The sequence below is a fragment of the Triturus cristatus genome, chromosome 7 (genome assembly GCF_964204655.1).
Source record: "Triturus cristatus chromosome 7, aTriCri1.1, whole genome shotgun sequence".
In the NCBI taxonomy this organism is placed as follows: domain Eukaryota; kingdom Metazoa; phylum Chordata; class Amphibia; order Caudata; family Salamandridae; genus Triturus; species Triturus cristatus.
In genome coordinates this window covers 1,741,958,487-1,741,978,059 of record NC_140590.1, presented here as the reverse complement: position 1 = coordinate 1,741,978,059, position 19,573 = coordinate 1,741,958,487, and the positions used below count along the sequence as shown (strand labels likewise).

The 19,573-nt window shown below is 43.1% G+C and overlaps 1 protein-coding gene across 1 annotated transcript in view; it reads right to left on the bottom strand.

The window, feature by feature from the left end:
* LOC146812973 (early activation antigen CD69-like) overlaps window positions 1-19,573 on the bottom strand; it is a 476,482-nt gene that overhangs the window by 90,674 nt on the left and 366,235 nt on the right. Inside the window, exon 3 of the mRNA XM_085614656.1 lies at window positions 16,847-17,043. Coding sequence (XP_085470782.1) covers window positions 16,847-17,043 — 197 coding nt within the window. The remainder of the gene's footprint in view (window positions 1-16,846; window positions 17,044-19,573) is intronic.

Below are 19,573 nucleotides of genomic sequence, written 5' to 3'. Positions count from 1 at the left end.
ACGCAATTGATTATCTTTTTGGAGCACACAATACATTCTGAACAGTACACTCATTAGAACAGATTTTAGCCAACAGGTCATTGTCATACGTGTGAATGTAGTAGTCATTATAGCATTCCTCCATGCAACCTCTGCACGCCATCTGGCCATGTCACGGTCTTGCAAATTCAGCAATAGCATCTTCCACATATGTCATCTTCATCATTCTTTAATGGAAGCATTTTCTCTCAATCAAGTTGGTTCCAGAATGTTTAGTTATTGATCTAAGATACACTGTGTATATTTGAATTAGAAGCCTGTTGCTCTGGTGTCTTTGTATTAAAATACTTCTTCACTTTATTGGATTGCTGTCAATTCTGTATAATTTTCACTGGATTTTACACTTACCCTAATATCTCCTACTGTATGGCTAGTTAGCCTCGCCATTGGTTTGTAAAAAGCAAGGTCTACACATGAAGCATCGCTACAAGATGTATTAAATGTCCTCTTGTTACTGCCTGCTGAGTTTAGTAGTGTACTTGGAACACTTCTGAAAGGAGAAAGATGTGTAGCCAGATTGGGGAGGGATAGTGATGGTAGGTGGAGGGTTCAGAGTAGATTCCCTCCACCTCAGGTGGATTATTCCTGTGCTAGTACCATAGCTGAAAGCTCATGAAGGGATGGGTGCTTATGGACCGCGCTTAAAAAGAAAATTACTCAGTCATTGCAGTCAATGTTATGGGTGACATTTTCAGCTAGTCCTACCTTTAAACAACTTCACTTTGCATTCTGGGGCTTGAAGTTTTGCTTTTTCCATTATGCATATGGGATTGAAAATCCCAGTATACATCCTTGTTGCATCTTTTGCTGCAATCATATTTTAGATTAAATAAAACCTACAACTCTGTATTGAATTTCTAACCAGTTTAGAGTTTGAAATAAACACATCATTGCCAATGAAAATCAAAACACAATATTCAATAAAGTTATTTTCAGTTCTCATGTCTAGGGTGTCTTCGTATATTTGCATTTTTATTTAGCGCAACTGTTAGAACCGGGATCCCTAGTTGGCTGAGGTAGGCATCTTAGGCCAAGTAGGGACACTCGCTTCTAAGTCAGGGAAAGGAAGAGCACCTTCTCAGATGACCCCTGCTCATCCCCTTGGTAGCTTGGCACGAGCAGCCAGGCTTATCTTCAAGGCAAATTTGTAAAGTATTTGCAACCACGCTCCCAGTGACCCAATGGTGACACCACAAAAGGACTCCGCACGAGTTTCATATAAAAACAAGTATAAGTTTATATAAAAAGATATACGATGAGACCACACAATAAGAATCCAACCTATGCGTATTTGTAATATACCTCCTGGCTCGTTATTAGGCCAGCCAGCTCTTGTTAGTTCTGGCGGCATTAATGAGCAATTCTAGATGATCCTATGCAGTCCTAATGCAATGCTATGCAGTTCGTAATGCAAGAATCAGGCACTTTGCAATGTAAAAATAATGCAGTTCATTATGCAAGGCGTAATACAACCATCAGGCAGTTCTTTATGCAGAAATAATGCAATGTTTAATGCAACAATCAGGTAGTTTGTTCTGCACGCCAATGCAATGCGTAATACAACAATCAGGTAGTTTGTTCTGCAAACTAATGCAATGCGTAATACAACAATCAGGCAGTTCGTTATGCAGAAAGAATGCAATGCTAAATGCAACAATCAGGTAGTTTGTTCTGCAAACTAATGCAATGCGTAATACAACAATCAGGCAGTTCATTATGCAGAAATAATGCAATGCGTAATGCAACAATCAGGTAGTTCGTTCTGCAAACTAATGCAATGCGTAATGCAACAATCAGGTAGTTCGTAATACAGATTTGATGCAATGAGTAATACTCTCCAGCACCGATCACGGTGCTTCAGACAGTCTCTCCGCCCCTCGTACTGACTCGCGGTCAGTTTCCATCCACATATGCCCCAACACGGGTCTGGTGTAAACCACAATGCAGCTCCACGCTACGGCCCTGGTACTGCCACTCCTTGGCACGTAAGGGCCATTATACGGGCTGTAACAGAGGCTCGCACTGCAAGAAGGGGAGAGGCCGAGAGCATCTCTCTCCGAGCCCACACCCCGCCCCAGGCGCGACACAAGTTACCTGGGGGGTGCGACCTCGCTCTCCTTTCTGCCTCTCGCAACTTGGGGCTCCTATGCGACTTGGTTGATTCCGGGCCGATGACGATAACGAAGATCTCAGGCTGCAACAGGTCACATGCACACAGCGTTGCTGAGACCCCCTTGAGACTCAGGTGTTCACGGTCACAGGGCAATCCTCACGAAGGTCTCAGGCTGCACGAAGCACATGCACACAGCATCACTGAGACTCACTTGGACTCCAGGTGCACATGATCACAGGGCAATCCTCACGAAGGGCTCTGGCTGCAAAAAGCACACGCACACAGCGTTGCTGAGACTCGCTTGGACTCCAGGTGCCCACGATCACAGGGCACGGCTTAAGAAGGTCTCAGGCTGCACAACGCACACACACACAGCATCACTGAGACACTGCTGGAAGATTTTGTGTTCCTGAGGTTCCACAACAGGGAGCCAGCTCACCTTGGGGTTAAGTTACTTCACGACACAGCACAGCAAAGTCTTTCAAGTAGGGGGGCACAGCACACAGCAAAGTCCCTTTAGCCTCTCCTTGGTTAAAGCAGCAAACTGCAGGCCAGCCCCAGAACACACATCAAGAGTCAGTCCTTTCCTTCAGTCTGTTCAGCTGTTTCTTCCTTGGCAGAGGATCCTCTTGACCACAAAGTAGTTTCAATCCTTTACAGTCTTGAGCGGTTCCATTCCTGTTCAGTCTTGCTCAGTTCCATTCCATTCCAAAGTTCAGGGGTTTCAGCTCTCATAGTTATACCCCTAAATGTCTTTGAAGTCTATGTGTTCAGGGTGGCACTGACCCCTGTCTAAACCAGTTCCCGGTGTCTCCCTGACAGTGACACCTCATTCCTTTGATAAGGGGGGGTCTGGATCCTTAATCACTCAGCAGGGGATGGAGCCATTGTTCTATTGCGGCAGCCCAGGCCTCTTCACCTCCAGGGGCTACTCCTCCCCCCTACACTCCAGATGTAGGTCAGCCTGTTGCTGTCTCACCTCCTCCCCTGGGTCAAGACGTTCCCCAATCCTATCACTTTCAGATCCAGCCAGTCAATCCAAAACCAGGCAGAGACACACAGAAATGTTAGAGCACAAAAACCTAGCCACTTCTAAAAGAGTGGTTTCTAAACACACAATGCAAAAACCACCTTCACTAAAAGATGTGTTATTGAATTGTGAGTACAGACATACTAAACTTCACCTCTCCATCTTAAGCCTTTGGGAAGATAAGCTGGAAACATATTACACAGCCTCCCCATTCTGTCCTATCGGCAAGATGGCCTTTCCACAGTGAAAAACGAAATGGAGAGTATTTTAATGACAGGACATGGTACACACCTGTCCTACCTTTCACATACACTGCACCCTGCCCAGGGGGTACCTTGGACCTACCATAGGGGTGTCTGATGTGCATAGAAAGGGAAGGGTAAGGCCTGGCAAGTTCTGCACTTGTCAGGACAACATGGCAGTTTAACAAACTGCACACAGGCACTGCAGTGGCAGGCCTGAGTTCCCTCTTTAAGGCTACTTGTGTGTGTGGTACAATTAGTGCACCAGGCCCACTAGTTGAATTTGCATTACCAGCCCTGGCACACATAGTGCACTTTACTAGGGACTTTACTAGTAAGGCCAACATACCAATCATGGACAACCAATTACCATTACACTTTACACAGAGAGCACTTGCACTTCGACACTGATCAGCAGTGACAAAGTGCCCAAAGCATTTAAGCCAGTCAAACGAAATCCATCGCAGCATCAAAAATAGAGGAGGTAGAGGCAAAAAGTCAGGGGTAATCACGCCAAAACATGCAAAGTCTAACAACAACCATTTACATTTTTTTCAGAATGCACATAGTTACTTTTTTCATGGCTAGGCTCGAGCTTTACCTTTAAATCCAAGTCCGGGGCCGGACTCTGACTCAGGTCTGCCTTTAAATCTTTTGGTTTGCTCACCAATAGGTATCACAGGATTCTATTGAACAATGGTCACACTGCCTTGTTCCTATGCCAGTTCCTGAAGCCAGTGTTAAAGGTGGAATGTCTAGAACATCTGCATATCTTTCCTCTTCTCCCCACAGGGATCATGAGTAAAAGCCCTTCAAAGTCCTTCACAGCATCAACACTGAAGTTAGGGAGAGTGCCTCTTGCTTCTCTGGCAGTGAATCTCATTACATTTTGTATCATGGACCATAAAGTTAAGGACTTTTCACCAGAATCTGCAACGCCCCGTTTTTATCTATCTAAATGTACTCATTCTGAACATCTTGCATAGACTTGGCCCTCCCTGACCAACATTGTACGACATCCATTTACGCTTATTCTTCTGATCACCTACTTTCATCTACCTGTGCTCACTCAGCCCCAAATATGCCTCTTGAAATAAAGTACATCATTCATTTTATAAACTTCCAATGCTAGCCGATGATCTCCAAAAATGTGACTTCTACCAACGTGAGTATCACATTTTGTTTTATATATATATTTTTCATGAGAGCCAAAAGATGATTTTTGAGAAGCCAGGGCTGAGTTCTCTTTACGAAATAACACTGACAGAACAAAGGAGCCAAGAGTGTTGGTTCGACGACAGTAACTAAAAGCATTGGCAAAGCCAATAGGTCTCGCCTCTGCGAGAGCTATTGCTTTAAATTATTTTAGCTGTGTTGTACAGCACTGTGGTTGAACAGTATGTTTAAAGTTTTATTCTAAATTGTTATGAAACAACCATTATTATTTTACTATTTATTAAAATGTGATGGATGGTATGTGCTTTAAATTAAAATGTGAAATGGAAGAGAAGTAACAACACAAACAAGGGCCGTCTTAAAAAAGAATTATGCATAGTGAACACTGCACTTTTTATGGGGGGTTGGCGGTGCTTAATATAGAGACTAGACTATGTAGTGGTAGGTAATAAGTAAGGTGGTAGTGTGATACAAAATGAGCATTATGTTTAGTGGAAAGGACTGTTTAATTTTAATTTATGAATTAATTTAATTAATGGAAATGTTGCAAATTATTTAACATGAACATGTAAAAAAGATGAATAAAATTTCCCCCAAAAAACACTGCCAGTGAAGAGAGATGGGAAGCACATTTTCTGATTGCAAAGGAAACGGAATGTGCCACAATGTGTGCATAACTGCAACCAGTTCCCTGAATGTGATAACATGTGTGCTTGAGCTAAGAATGAATGCTATTTCTTTTTTTAAAACACAGAAAATGTTGAAGATTGTTTTTTGGCACAGTAAAGTTGAAACTTAAGTTGTGTCTGAAGTGCAGTTGCAAATATTGCTTAAAGCTATCTAACTTCACAAATGAATGGCAGCAGTGTTTGGGGTAGACTAAAGGTAAATTTAAAGCTGAATGTGAATGTTGCCTTCTTGGTTGCTTTTTGGACACCCATCAGCTAAAATAAGTGAAGGGCAACATTTTCCCTTGCACACATCCAGTGTTTTTGCAGTCACAACTATTGTATAAAGCTGTCTAACATAAGAACTGAAAGGCAGCATTGATTAAGGGGAATAAAACTTAGATTGCGGCTGAGGTGCAGTCACAAATATTGTTTAATGCTATCTAACTTAACAAATGAAAGGCAGCAATGTTCAAGGTGGAATAAAGGTAAATATAAGGCTGAATGTAAATGTTGCCCTCTTGGTTGCTTTTTAAAAACCGATAAGCTAAAATAAGTGAAGGGTAACATTTTCCGGTGTACCTTGCACACATCCTGTGTTTTTGCAGTCACAACTATTGCTTAAAGCTGTTTAACAAAAGAATTCAAAGGCAGCATTGTTTGAGGGGAATACAACTTATGTTGTGGTTCAGGTGCAGTTGCAAATATTGCTTAAAGCTGTCTTCCTTAACAAATGAAAGACGGCATTGTCCAGGGTGGAAAAAAGGTAAATTTAAAGGTGAATGTAAATGTTAACCATTTGGTCACTTTTCGGACATCTATAAGCTAAAATCAGTGAAGGATAACATTCTTCTATGTACCTTGCACACATCCTGTGTTTTGGCAGCCCCAACTATTGTTTAAAACTGACTAACAAAAGAATTGAAAGGCAGCATTATTTGAGGGGACTAAAACCAAGGCTGTGGCTGCAATGAAGTTGGAAACATTATTTACAGCTGTCTAACTTAACAAATGAAAGGCAACATTCACCAACGTGGAATAAAGGTAAATAAACAAGCCCCCACATGTGTGTCACTCGTTCTAATCTTGAGATTTTAGGTGTTGCGACGGCACTCCTCATTTTTTCCTTTTCATTTATTTTTTAAAATATTTTGTCTTTTGGCATATTTCTCCTGCCAATCAAAGGAGTTCCAGGATGCTGGTTTTTTAATTTAGCGCAGGAGTGTCTAGATCAGCCTGGGAGAGCTGTGCTTCTGTGTTTTTCAATTTGTCCCTGTGAAGCGGGAGAGTACTTTGATTTGAACATTTTACGGGTTGACGCAGTTGACTTTACAAATCATGTCTTGGGCAGAGATTAATCTTCTGTCGATGAGAGCAGTTCACATTCAGGGGAGTCTGAACACTCAGGTAGACTGACTGGGTTGGGCCTTTATCAGTGCACAAGAGTCTATTTATAATCCCTTAGTTTTTTGGAATCTGTGCAATAGATGGGGAGTTCCTATCATGGATCTATTTGCGAAGTTCTGGAATGCACAGGTTCCTCAGTTCTTTTCGTGAGTGGAGGACAATCAGCCTTGGGGAATAGATGCCTTTCTCCAGCCCTTGGCAAGGGGTCTCCTCAATGCTTTTCTTCCTTTTTCCCTCATCAGGAAAGTTCTGCTTAGAGTCCTGAAAGAGAAATCAGCTATCATTCTATTGAATGTTTTTTGGACTAGGAGGCTGTGGTTTGCCCTTCTTCACTCCATGGCAATACAAGGAATGAATTTCCCTTTGTCTCCCATTCCGATCATTCATTCAGTCCAGCACTGACATCCCTGGGCCGTCTTCGGCTATAGGCCTGGAGGGTGAAAGGGAGGGTCTATTGAAGAAAGGTCTTTCCTTGACTATTAACCCTCCAGAAGGGAATCATCCAGAAAGTCTTACAATCGCTATTGGGCTTCATTTGATAATTGGTGTATGTCAAAAGGATTTTCTTCCCTTAAATGTTCTTCTGAGATAATACTAGATTTTCTTCAGGAGGGTGTTGACAAAAATCTTTCCGTTTCTACATTGAGACTTCAGTGGTCAGCTATCAGGGCTTTTAGATCTTCCTGGGGTAATCTGGAGCCTATTAATTGCTTGGTTGGTAGACTTTTTAAAGGCTTTTCTCTAATTAGACCAAAAGTCAAAATGTTTTTTCCTGCATGGGATTTACCTTTGGTCATTTCTTTTCATCAAGATTCACCTTTTGTACATTTAGGGGCCAATTCCAATCTCGGTCGGAAGGGCACCGAATCGGGTTTGGCCGTAGTGGATCCGATTCCGATGCTGCTTTCCCGACCGATCCGTACACGGGTCCGGACAACGAAGTACGATGCGAAGATGCACGAATTCTCCAGCCGACTCGTTCCCGGCTCCGACCCAATCCGTCCTACTTGGTCGCACGCAAACCGACCCACGCAATGGAGACTATTCCCGACCAAACTAGTACGATGCTCGAATTGGACAGCTCAACCGAGTCGCAGCGTCCGGCTCGCAAAAGGTCCTGGAGTCGGACTTCGGGGGTCCGCGTCGGACCCCCCGACACCCGCAGCCGTACGACTCGCACAAAGGGGGAGACCCACACAGGCATGTACGGCGCGGATGGCACCAACGCGTACCCACTGTAGGGGGTGCACTTGTTCGAGATGTACCCATTCAGTCAATGGGAGCGCATGTACGTGTCGTACAACTGGCTCCCATTGACTTCTATGGGAGTCCAACCGAACCGTGTCCGACAGCATACGTGCGCATTGTAGTCACTCGGTCGGACTGTAGGAGTCCGGCTTGGTCGGGAAACACCCCGGATCCGGCTCGGTCGGAGTGCTTTCCAACCCGGATCGGAATCGGCACCTTAGAAGAAGCTCAGAAAAAAACTTTTGTCTCTCCTAGTGGCTATAACTTCAGCCAGAAGACTAGGGGGTATATTCATAAGAACGTTTGCTAAACAACACCAAAAAATGCTAGCGCAACTTTACACATCACAGCCTATCGCGGGAAAATAACCCCATGTTAACGTGGAATTCACAAAAAGGTGGTACCATGCGCTAGTCTGCAGAAACCATGGCGAATGTCCACAATACAAGCACCTCGACTGGGATAAAAACACAAACCGTAACGGGAAAAAAGATGCGTAGTGCCCAAACACGATAAGAAAACAGTGATAACCTGTGAGAGGCCAGCAATACCCAAGCGCAATGTGGGAAAAAGCACAAGAACAGCATACGGAAAATGCCACAAAAAAAAAATAGGACAACAACTACGGAGTACCACGGATGCGCCCTGACCGACTGCAGAGGACAACATGTACCCCGCAACATCCCAGCACCCAGGAAGAACAGAACTGACAGGCACACCGCATGAAAGAGACCAGTGGCAGACAAATCAGAGCCGCAGGAGAAAATCACCCACAGTACAGCATACGCACATAAGTATAAGTGCACCTCGACATTGACAACATCCCTGTACAAACAGCAACACCCCCACAACAGAACACAGGACACAACAGGTGCCACAAATGTGCACAACATGGCTAATCACATCGGAGACAGCATGAAAGTGTCACAAGACAATGGACAAGTACAACCTGTAACCTGCAATGTGTTTTATTCACACATGCTGTGCTATTGGACATCTTGTATTGCCCCATGAATGCCAGTGACGGCCACAATGTGATGTGTTCATGAGAAGTAATTGTCAATGATGGTGTTCCTACAGGCCATTCCTGTCACAGCTGCAGTGGGATGTGGGCCTCCTGCCCCATCGTCACCATCATCGTCCGATACGTCTGGAACTGGGATCTATGGGGCATTGGTGCGAACACAGATAATGTGCAACACACAACATGCAACTATCATCTTGCACATGATGTCCGGGCTGTACAGGAGCTTTCCACCTGTGCCGTCCAGGCACCTGAAACATGACTTCAACATGCCAAATGTGTGTTCAACGATGCCCCTGGAGCGAATGTGGGCCCCATTGTACTGCCACTCAGCGGGTGTGTTCGGGTTTCGGAGGGGTGTCATCATCCGTGGGCAGAGTGCATATCCTTGATCACCTGTGACAGTGCAGGGAGAAATGAGTCAATACTTGGTTTGGCAGGATGTGATTGCAGGCCCACCAATCCAGTGATGCCTGTGCTGGCTGTGTGTGTAGTGAATGTAAGTCAGCCCTCAGGGAGTAGCTGGTGCTGGCAACAACTCCAACTGTCATCAGGCACTCAGAAATGCAATGTCAGAACAACAAGGGGGATGACTTGAGTCGCACAGGTTTAGTGGCCACGGATGCACAGCGGCCGACACGGGCCCAGCGCAATGGAACGCTGACCTGCAGGAGATTGGGGTAGGGTCACTAGGGCAGAGAAGGGTCTTGTATGTGTCATAGGTGCATTCCGCGGAGTGTCACGGTGGAGAATGGGAGGTCTACCCCCAGGGCATGATGCAGAGAGCACATGCCAGCTGAGTCCAGCAACATGACGGATATGAATGCCACAGACTCATTCCAGACTCCAAGTCCATACCTGCCCGTTGCTGATGATGGATCAGGATCAGACACCAATGATGTTCTGCCGGAGGCTGACGGTCACTCACGGGGCACAGGGTCAGTGGCACCACGTGTCACCGGCTTGCGTTGAACAGGGTAAGTGGCACCACGTGTCGCCGGCTTGCGTTGAACAGCGTTAGTGGCACCACGTGTCGCCGGCTTGTGTTGAACAAGGTTAGTGGCACCACGTGTTGCAGGCTTACGATATGGAATTATGCCTCACTGATTGAAGGGAGTCTGGTGCTGTGGCCGGTGCCTCGGACTTGGGATCACTGCCATTCAGGACTCAGGACACAGTTCCACATGTGTGACCTACTGGGACAAAGAGGACACAGGTGGAGTATGTAAATGAGAAAGGAGTAACGTGGGCTAGTGTTGTGAGGTCCTGCGATGGTCTGTGGAGGCTGCAGAGGTCGCGGGACTGGGGCTTGGAGCTTGCACTGGCACGTGGTGAGCCCTCTTTGACACACGCCGGTGTTGAACGGTGAGCAGTGCGGCCTTGGTGCGCTGGGGCGGGCAGGCCTGCTCTGTGTATCAGCGTCCTGGGGTGCTGCAGGGACACAGGGTCACAGGTCCCGCTGCTCATGACATCAGCCTCATGGCAGGTCGTGAGGAACCGCACTGTCAGTGACATTGGCCTTTCCAGGAGTGACGCACGCTCTGTGCCACAGGGTTTTTGTCCACACCCCTGCACAGCCCTGGCGTACTCAGGGACAACCCACTACGCTCACGCACACAGGGGTGGACGCAGCGAGCGACATTTCCGCTATCTGACCCACGGCCTGGGGTGACACGGTTGCATCCACTGCTCACTACTCTCCAGTCACCAGCAGTTGTGGTCTGCATGGACATATCTGTGGTTTGCATACGCATGTCTGTCCTGCCCATCCACACCTCACTTGTCGTTGTCTACATTCCCATTCACAGGTCACTTGCATCCTTTGCAGATGGCTGCATTCAGCATCTCCACACGTTCAGCTGTTGTGTGGCTGTGGTGCCATGATATTGCTATATTGTGTGCAGGGGTAGCCCGGGATAACAATGGAGTAGTGTTGTCGTATCTGGTAGGTGGTCGTGTTGTGTGACATGTTGTATGTTGTTTGGTCACGTGTGCATTCTACAGTTGTGCGTTGTGTGTTGGTGGCTTTGGGGTGTGTGGTGTGTTGATTTGGCACTTACCAACGAGCAGTCCATTTCCATAGGTGCCATCCTGGAAGCGCTGCTTGATGATGAACTGTCAGAAGATGTAGGAATTGTGCACACTGCCGGGGTAGTTTGCGACGACATCGGTGAAGAGTCCCTGGTGGTCCACTATTGCCTGCACATTGATGGAATGCGTGTGCTTTCTGTTTGGTAGTGGTGTGCAGTATCCGCAAGGTGCACAAGTGGGACATGTGTGCAGTCAATTGCCCCCAACACGGCCGGGAATCCGGCTATGGCGTAGAAGCCTTGCTTGGTCTCCAACTGTTCCTGCGCAGTGTTGGGGAAGTGAAGGTACTGGGGTATGAAGCTGAGGAAGGCATCCAGGACAGGTGTGATGAACTGTGATAGGGCTGGCTGTGAGACCCCTCCGACTCTGGCAGTTGCTGATTGGAAGGTACCAGAGGCCAACAGGTGCAGCACAGCCAGCAGCTTTGTCTGCATAGGGATGTTGGTTGTCCGCTATGTTGTGACAATCAGCCTGTGGGCGATGTGGGTCATGATGCGGAGGATGGTTGACCTTTTGAGCCTGTAGTCAGCAATGACTTCCTCGGGCGTTAGGTTTGTGAGAGTGGTGCATTTTCAGTAGGTCCGCTGTCTTACTCTGCGCTGCCTCTGTGGTGGTCCAGGGGGGTGCGGGTCCAGGTCCGGGGGTGGTGGCGGTCCAGGGGGTGGTGGTGGTGGGTGTTGTGGCCCTGCTGGGGCTCCGAGCTGCATGAAGAGTAGCTCCATGGTGTCGTTTGTTCTTCGGGTGGGGCTGTGTGTGGGGCTCCGTTGCCTACTGCAGGTAGTTGTCCGGCTTTACACCTGCATGAGGCAGGTGTTAATTCCCTGGTGCTACCGCTGCTTATCGCGTGTTTTTGGTTCGCATCGCGGATCTTGCAGTTCATTGTGAATGTGGTGTAGTGGTTTTTCCGTGTGTTTTTGCACGGGAACGCCTGCTCTGCATCTCATTAGGGTTAGTTGGTGGTGTCCACCGTGGAGATACATTTTTGGTCAGTTATCGCGGGAATACTGACGATATCTGCAGTTTGCACCAGCTTGTGAATGGGGTGTTAAATCTATCTCTACTTTTGATGCGTCAAGGTGGAGATAAATCAGAGATACGTCCTTATGAATATACCCCTAGGAGCATTGGGTTCTCTTCAGTACCATTATCATTATTTAAAGATATTTGACGATATGTTAATTGTGTCTTTGGGTCCTGATTTTCTTCCCCAGGTTAACTTGGCATTGATTTTATATGACCCTTCTGTGGCTTCTTTGGATGTAATAAGGGCCCTTACTGTTTATCTGAAAAGGTCTTTTTTTCAGAAGTCAGATTCATTGTTCATTCATTTTGATCATGTCAACAGAGAAGGTAAGCCTTCAAGATCCACTCTGGCTAGATAGATCAAGACAGTTAATTCTATGGCTTACATGCAAACAGGTTCTGAGTTTCCTTAGAAGGCTCAGGCTCATTCAACAAGAGGCATGGCCGCTTCCTGGGCTGTATGGGCAGGGGTTTTAATGACAGATATTTGTGCAACAGCAACCTGAGCATCCTCATACACTTTTCTTTCTCCTTATAGAATTAATATAGCTCAGGACTCTGAGTCTCATTTTGGCTATAGTGTCCGTTCTAAGCCTGCTTCCCAGATCACCCTATAAACTGCACGGTCCTAAGTTTGACTAAAGTGTCTGCATTCTATTGATGGGATTTCAACATTTTTTGGGGTGTAATTCGTTTACAATAAATTTGGTGGTGCAGAGAATGAATATCGAGGAAGAAATATCGAATTGCACAAATATTGTGGTAAAAATATTGTGGGTCAGGAATATCGACAGAAAAATCCTCGTGGTCAAGAATATCGATTTTAGGTAAGTAATATCGATTAATAAAAATATTGAAGTGTTCAATGTCGTTTGTAAAAATATAGTTGTTGAAGATAACTATTTTTTTATTAACGTTATGTATTTTAGTATATATTGTATATGTTTGTTTTAGTATAAGAATTGTTTGTATTTTTATTATATGTGTTAAAAGTTTAGCAGTTATACATTTTTATTTTGTTTATTTTGGGTTTTCAGTTCCGTAGCAGGTTGTGGGTTTATAAGGGGAATAGGGTGGGAAGTAATTTAATTATATAAAATGTATTGATTATTTAGAGTAGTTATTAATTTTTTTAATTGAATTTTGAGATTTTAGTTCCATAGCGGGTTTTGGGTTTATAGGGGAATAGGGTGGGAAGTAATTTAATTATATAAAATATATTGATTATTTATAGTAGATATTATTTTTTTTTTATTTGAAATTTGCGTTTTCAGGTATGTAGCGGGTTGTTGGTTTATAGGGGAATAGGGTGGGAAGTAATGTAATTATATAAAATGTTTAGAATAATGTTTATTTATTAATATTTGTTTAATTTTGATGTTATAGTGTTAAATCTCTAAATTAATGTATTTTTTAAATAATTAATTAATTAATTTTAAATAATTAATTATAAATTAATGATGGTAATTTTGTAATTAATTTTAGGTGTGTGTTGTGGTGTGTATAGGTGTAAATAGTGGGAAGGGTGGAAAGTATTTTTTTGATTAATTATTAATTTGTTGTTAATTAATTTAAATTAAATAATTAGTAATTCATTATTGTGTAATTAATCTTTGGTGTGTGTTGTGGTGTTTTTAGGTATAAATGGTGGAAAGGGTGGGAAGTAATTTTTTTTTTATTGATGAATTATTAATTATTAGTTAATTTAAATTAACTACTCAGTAATTAATTATGGTAATTGTGTAATTAATTTTAGGTGTGTGCTGTGGATATTATTGAGTTAAAGAATTTGTACTCAATGAATGTTTATTATCTTTTTTAATTAATAATATATATTAAATATTTTAATTATGGAAATTAATTTAAATAAACATGTTGATTTTTTTTAATTGGTGTTGTGTTATAGGGTAGGAAATAAAATAAATACATTTATGTTTTAAGTAATTTGTTTGTTTGCTGATATTTGCATCTTTTAAATAAATATTGTTTATAAATGTATTTAATAATTTATTTTATATAATATTTATACCTTTTTGTTATATGTAATTAACATTATAATATGCGTTCCTTTATATGTTTAATATATTTAATTGTATATTTCTTAAATATTGTTTATTTAGTTTTTATGATTATTTAATTTATTTTAATTGTTTAAATGTTATTAGTAATTTTTGTTTCTCTGCTATACAACACTTTCCCTACTGTTGCACTCACCGGAGTGGGAATAGTAATTTTTACCCCAGCGCTTTCCAAAACTTTCCCTACTGTTGCACTCAATGGAGTGGGAATAGTCATTTTTACCCCGCCACTATCCAATACTTTCCCTACTGCTGCAGTCACTGGAGTGGGAATATTAATTTTTACCCTTCCGCTATCCACCACTTTCCCTACTGTTGCACTCACTGGAGTGGGAATAGTAATTTTTGCCCCTCCGCTATGCAGCACTTTCCCGACTGTTGCACTCAGTGGAGTTGGAATAGTAATTTGTACCCCTCCGCTATCCAATACTTTCCTTACTGTTACACTCACAGGAGTTGGAATAGCAATTTTTACCCCTCTGCCATCCAACACTTTCCCTACTGTTGCCCTCTTTGAAGTAGGAATAGTCATTTTTACCCCTTCGCTATCCAGCACTTTCCCTACTGTTGCATTTACTGAAGTGGGAATAGTAATTTTTACCCCTCTGCTATCCAATACTTTCCCTAATGTTGCACTCACTGAAATGGGAATAGTAATTTTTACCACTCAGCTATCCAACACTTCCCCTACTGTTGCACTCTTTGTAGTGGGAATAGTAATTTTTACTCCATCGCTATCCAGCACTTTCCCTACTGTTGCACTCACTGGAGTTGGAATAGTAAATTTAATTCTTCTACTATCCAACTTTTACCCTACTTTTGCACTCAATGGAGTGGGAATAGTAAATGTTACCACTCCGCTATCCAACACTATCCCTACTGTTGCACTCTTTGGAGAGGGAATAGTAATTTTTACCCCTCCGCTATCCAACACTTTCCCTATTGTTGCACTCATTGCAGTTGGAATAGTAAATTTAATTATTTTGCTATCCAACTTTTTCCCTACTGTTGTATTTATTGTATTGCAAAATATATGTTTAAATTTTGTTTTAATTGTTTAATGTTTTAATTTTATTATAGAATGTTTTTTTAATTTTTAATTATTGATATATGTATATATTTATTTGTATATAATTTAAAATTTTAATCATTAAATAAAGATCATAGTTAATAAAAAATTTAAAGTAAATATATATGTATAAATTATTATTTTTGTGTGTTTATATTTTTTTATTAAATTAAATGTTTAGATTTAGTTAAAATGTATATTACATTTAATTAATTTTGTTAAAGATAATATTTATAATGTATATATTTAATATATATTATTTTATTTTATTTATATTTTTAATTTGATATTTTTTACATCTATATTTTTAACTTACATATTTTTAATTCGATATTTTAGGTACTTACCTATTTAAGTATAGGGAATTGATATCTTTACAAACTATATATTTTTTAAAATATTTTTACCATCAATGTTTTTAGCATCGATATTTTATCAGTGAACTAAATTTGGTTTCACTCTTGAATGCTTGTTTGTCTTTATTCTTGCCATTCTAATTATGATAAGAAGGTACTTACTTGGGTATATCCTCACTACGGAAGGACTGGGACGAGCATGAGGAGGTAATGCTCAGATTACTTACCTGCAATCTTCATTACTTTTATTCACTCTTCCTTAACCAAGAATTTACGACCCTCCCTTCCTTCCTAATTTCTGTCCTTATCTAGGCATTCATAACATTACTTAGATATGGCTCAGGTAGTGCTTTGGAATAGGAAGGGCTTGAGTTTACGTTAATAAAAAGGGAAAACAGCTTCGGGAAATTTGGACGGTCGAGAAGAGCAACAGGCAAAACATCACTATATAAGTACTGGGACACGGAAGAGATAATCGGAGTAATAGAGATTGCCGGTAAGTGAGCCGAGCATTAGTCAATATATTCAAAACAATTCAAAATACTAAATACAGTGACAAACTATTATAAAGTTGTCTCAACTAAAGTAGAGAAAAATCAGTTACCCATGAGGGGAGAACCCTATCTGTTAAGGACAGTTAAAGTCTAGAAAATTTGGGGGGAAGTCAGAGTGAAGGGGTGAGCATGAATGCCTCTGCAAGGCAGGAACCCCTTCTCCTAACAAGAAGCAAAGGTCATCTCTTGTATCTTCTGCTGTTGGCTTTTTATTGCATTGGTTTAAATCCGTCTTTTATAACATGTTAATGCCCCTACATATGATATTCAAAAGAGGAACCAATTGGGTTGAGGAACAGAAAGATAAAACATTTTCATCAACATAAACACAATGCCAGCTTTCTATATGTCGCTCAAACTTCAGCGGTCTGCAACATAAGATACATTTGGCTCAAACTGTACATTGACAGGAGCTCATTAACACATCTTGTAAGAATTGTGTAAAATAAACATTCACAAGGGAAAGAGAAAACTAGCGATACATATTCTGAAGTTGCTGGTACAGCTTTTGTACCGAAAGGGGAAAGGGGATGAACGACAAAAAAAAGAAAAGGCCGAAATGGCAGGCAGCCAAACTTTACCCATATTACATCGTTAACTACAGTTAATTAGACATGTACATACACAGTAAATAATTTGTGTGTTGCAGGATAAAATGCCCATCACTAGCTCATATGGATAGAAGGGTGCGTGGCACGTAGTGAATGGCACATTGTCACAGCTCTTACCAGTTCCTTCTGGGTGTCAATCACAGCCAGGGATAAGTTCAGTGCAGCGCACGAGTCTTCGGCCTCCGTCCAGGTTCCAGCACTTTTAGAGAAATGATAACATTTGTTCCGGTACCAGATCAAGTCATCGTCACAAGGGGGCGGCATTTTACAGTCCTTCATATCTTCAGTAGCACGACCAGGACTACCATGACATTCTGTTCTTAATGAAAAATAAGTTCAGTGCACCAGGGTTAAGAGTACAAAGAAACTGCAGTCGCGCTGAGAAACTTTCCGTTTTCAACTACATTCACTTAGCAAACAAGCTTTGGCATATCCAATGGGCCTTGGCAATTAGAGTTCCTAACTAGGGCTATGCGCGAGGCCCTTTATTATTTACGTTATTTGAGCTTGGTTGACCTGTAAAAACTGTTCCCTGCATAAAGCGCTGCGCGTTGGTGTCACTCTATTTATGAAATGCGCCTTTATATTCCAACAAATATGTCAAGTCCTAAAGAAAAAGTGGAGGGACTAACTTCGTTAATGAGTATGCAAGTGGCATCACAGCGCGTGACATCACGGCGCGTGACATCGCTGCAGGTGAGGCGCGTGCCATCACAGGAAGTGGCATCACAAGAAGTGACATCAGATCTTAAGCCCTCACATATATGTTTAGCAGGTGCATCATGAGTACATTTGAGCACATTTCGAGAATACTTGCAAACCCTCCTGATTTAGGCAGAATTCACACTTTGGTACTCTACACATAGAACAATGTTGCCTTTTGTCAGTGTAAAGCTTCCTCTAGACATAGTGCTTTAAAAGAAAAAATTGTGATATTGAAATTATTACCACGCCTCCCCAGGGGTAGTAAGCACTATATAAATGCTATTTATTTTGAGCAAATACTAGGAAAGATCAACACATCTGACATTCTTACAGTGCATGCATATCTCCTAAACAGGGACTGAACAAAGTGAAAATCTGCCTCTTAAGTAAGTGTGAAGTGCTAACAAGGTGCGAGCCTTTGTTTCCCCTCTGCTGCATTTGCTTCTAGGCATGAGGCTCCTGACTGCTGCCAACCAGGAGACTCGAACAAAAGGAGGTCTGATGACACCTCAGATTCGGCCTTTGTTATGGTCCCAGCAGGAGTAAGAAACAAGACAGCCGCATCCCGTCCCCGCCTGCGCATTGTTGCTGATCGGAAGCAGATAACAATGTGCAGGCGCTGTTGAAAGTGTCCCGGTGTTTGGAAATTACACTAGGACGAATTCAGCATCTTTTTCAGTTGGGCCCAACTTCTTGAAAAAAGTGGGTGGACACCGTCCACCCGCGTGTCCCCCCGACTTGTGCCCTGATTTTTAGGTCTCGGCTGCGAAGGCTGCGCTTGCGCAGTCGAGCTCCGAGATTTAATGACTTGGAGTAGAGGGGCTTGAACCCGCCCCTCTACTCCCCTGTTCTCCATTGGCTGGCCTCTTGAATGCTGGCCAGCCATTGGAGAAGAGGTCAGTCATTCAGATTAGGCCCCGTCCTTTTCGGATCGGGGGGCGTGTTTTTTGCAAGAAGTCTCAGGGAGGAGATTACCAGCAAAACACGCCCCCGAATCCGAAAACGACGCTGCCTTTCTCCGAGGCATTTCTGCTCTGCCTCGGAGAAAGGCAGTCCTGTGCTCATCCGCTCCCCCTGCGTCCGGCTGCTGCTCTGGTCTCCTCACCTCTCCTCACCCTGTCCTGGTTTTGCACTGGAATGGCTCTGCGGGAGTTGTAAAGGCAGTGTGCTCTCTCGGCTGCAGATGGCCCGTGTGCATGTCGACATCTCTCCTTTTCTAAGGCTGTTTCTCCACAACTCTCCCTTTTGTCTTATTTTCTTTTGTCTCGTTCTCTCTCTCTGCCCTTCTGTCGGTTCCTCTCGCACCTCTATCTTTATCTCTAGATTTGTCTTTCTCTCGTTTCTCTCGTTATGTGGTTCTGTTGCCCGCTTTCTACACCTTCCTCTCCCTCTCTCGCACTATCTCGTCCTCTTCTTTCTCGTTCTCTTTTTCTTGCTCTTTATGTTATGTTAAGTTAACCATCATCTTTTATGTCGCTTTTATCTTTCTTTCTCCTCGTTCTCCTGCTCTTTCATTCCCTCCCCATTCACTTCTCCCTCCTCTCTCTTGTCTCCTTATCGCAGTCTCTCTTTTTCTCTTGCTTCCCTTGCTCGATCCATTTGATTCTTTTCCTCCTCTCCTTTTCTCTCCCTCTCCTCCTCTATTTCCCTTCTCTTTCTCTGTCTCTCTCCCCCTCCTCCCAGCGAGCCTTTTATTTTCATTATTGTTTTTTTAGCTCTGTGAAGTCGCACCGATTAATGAGCGATTTTATACCCTCCGTATCTCCAGTGAAACTGAGCGCGCGCGGCGTTGTGCTTTCTCGCCCCTCTCGTTCAGCCGTGTCATCGTTTTTCACTACAAACACCCGTAATGAGTCTGCCCGGGACATAAAAAGGCAGCGTAAGCTTTATTCACCCGGTTATCGAAAGTGAATGGCATGGTTCAAAGAGCCGTGGGCACCAGGGATTATAAATAAACAAGTCTCACGCATCTTTCGAGAGCATTTGCTCTGGGCGTGAGCGTACTTATGGAACTAATAGCCCTTTACTTGCTTCAGGTATTTCATGTAAAGATGACAGGCCTTGAGGGGCAGCGCGGGGCTGCAGAGAGAACATTTTTATTGCAGCAGAAGCAGGATGGTGTGTGGGGGTACCCCGGGA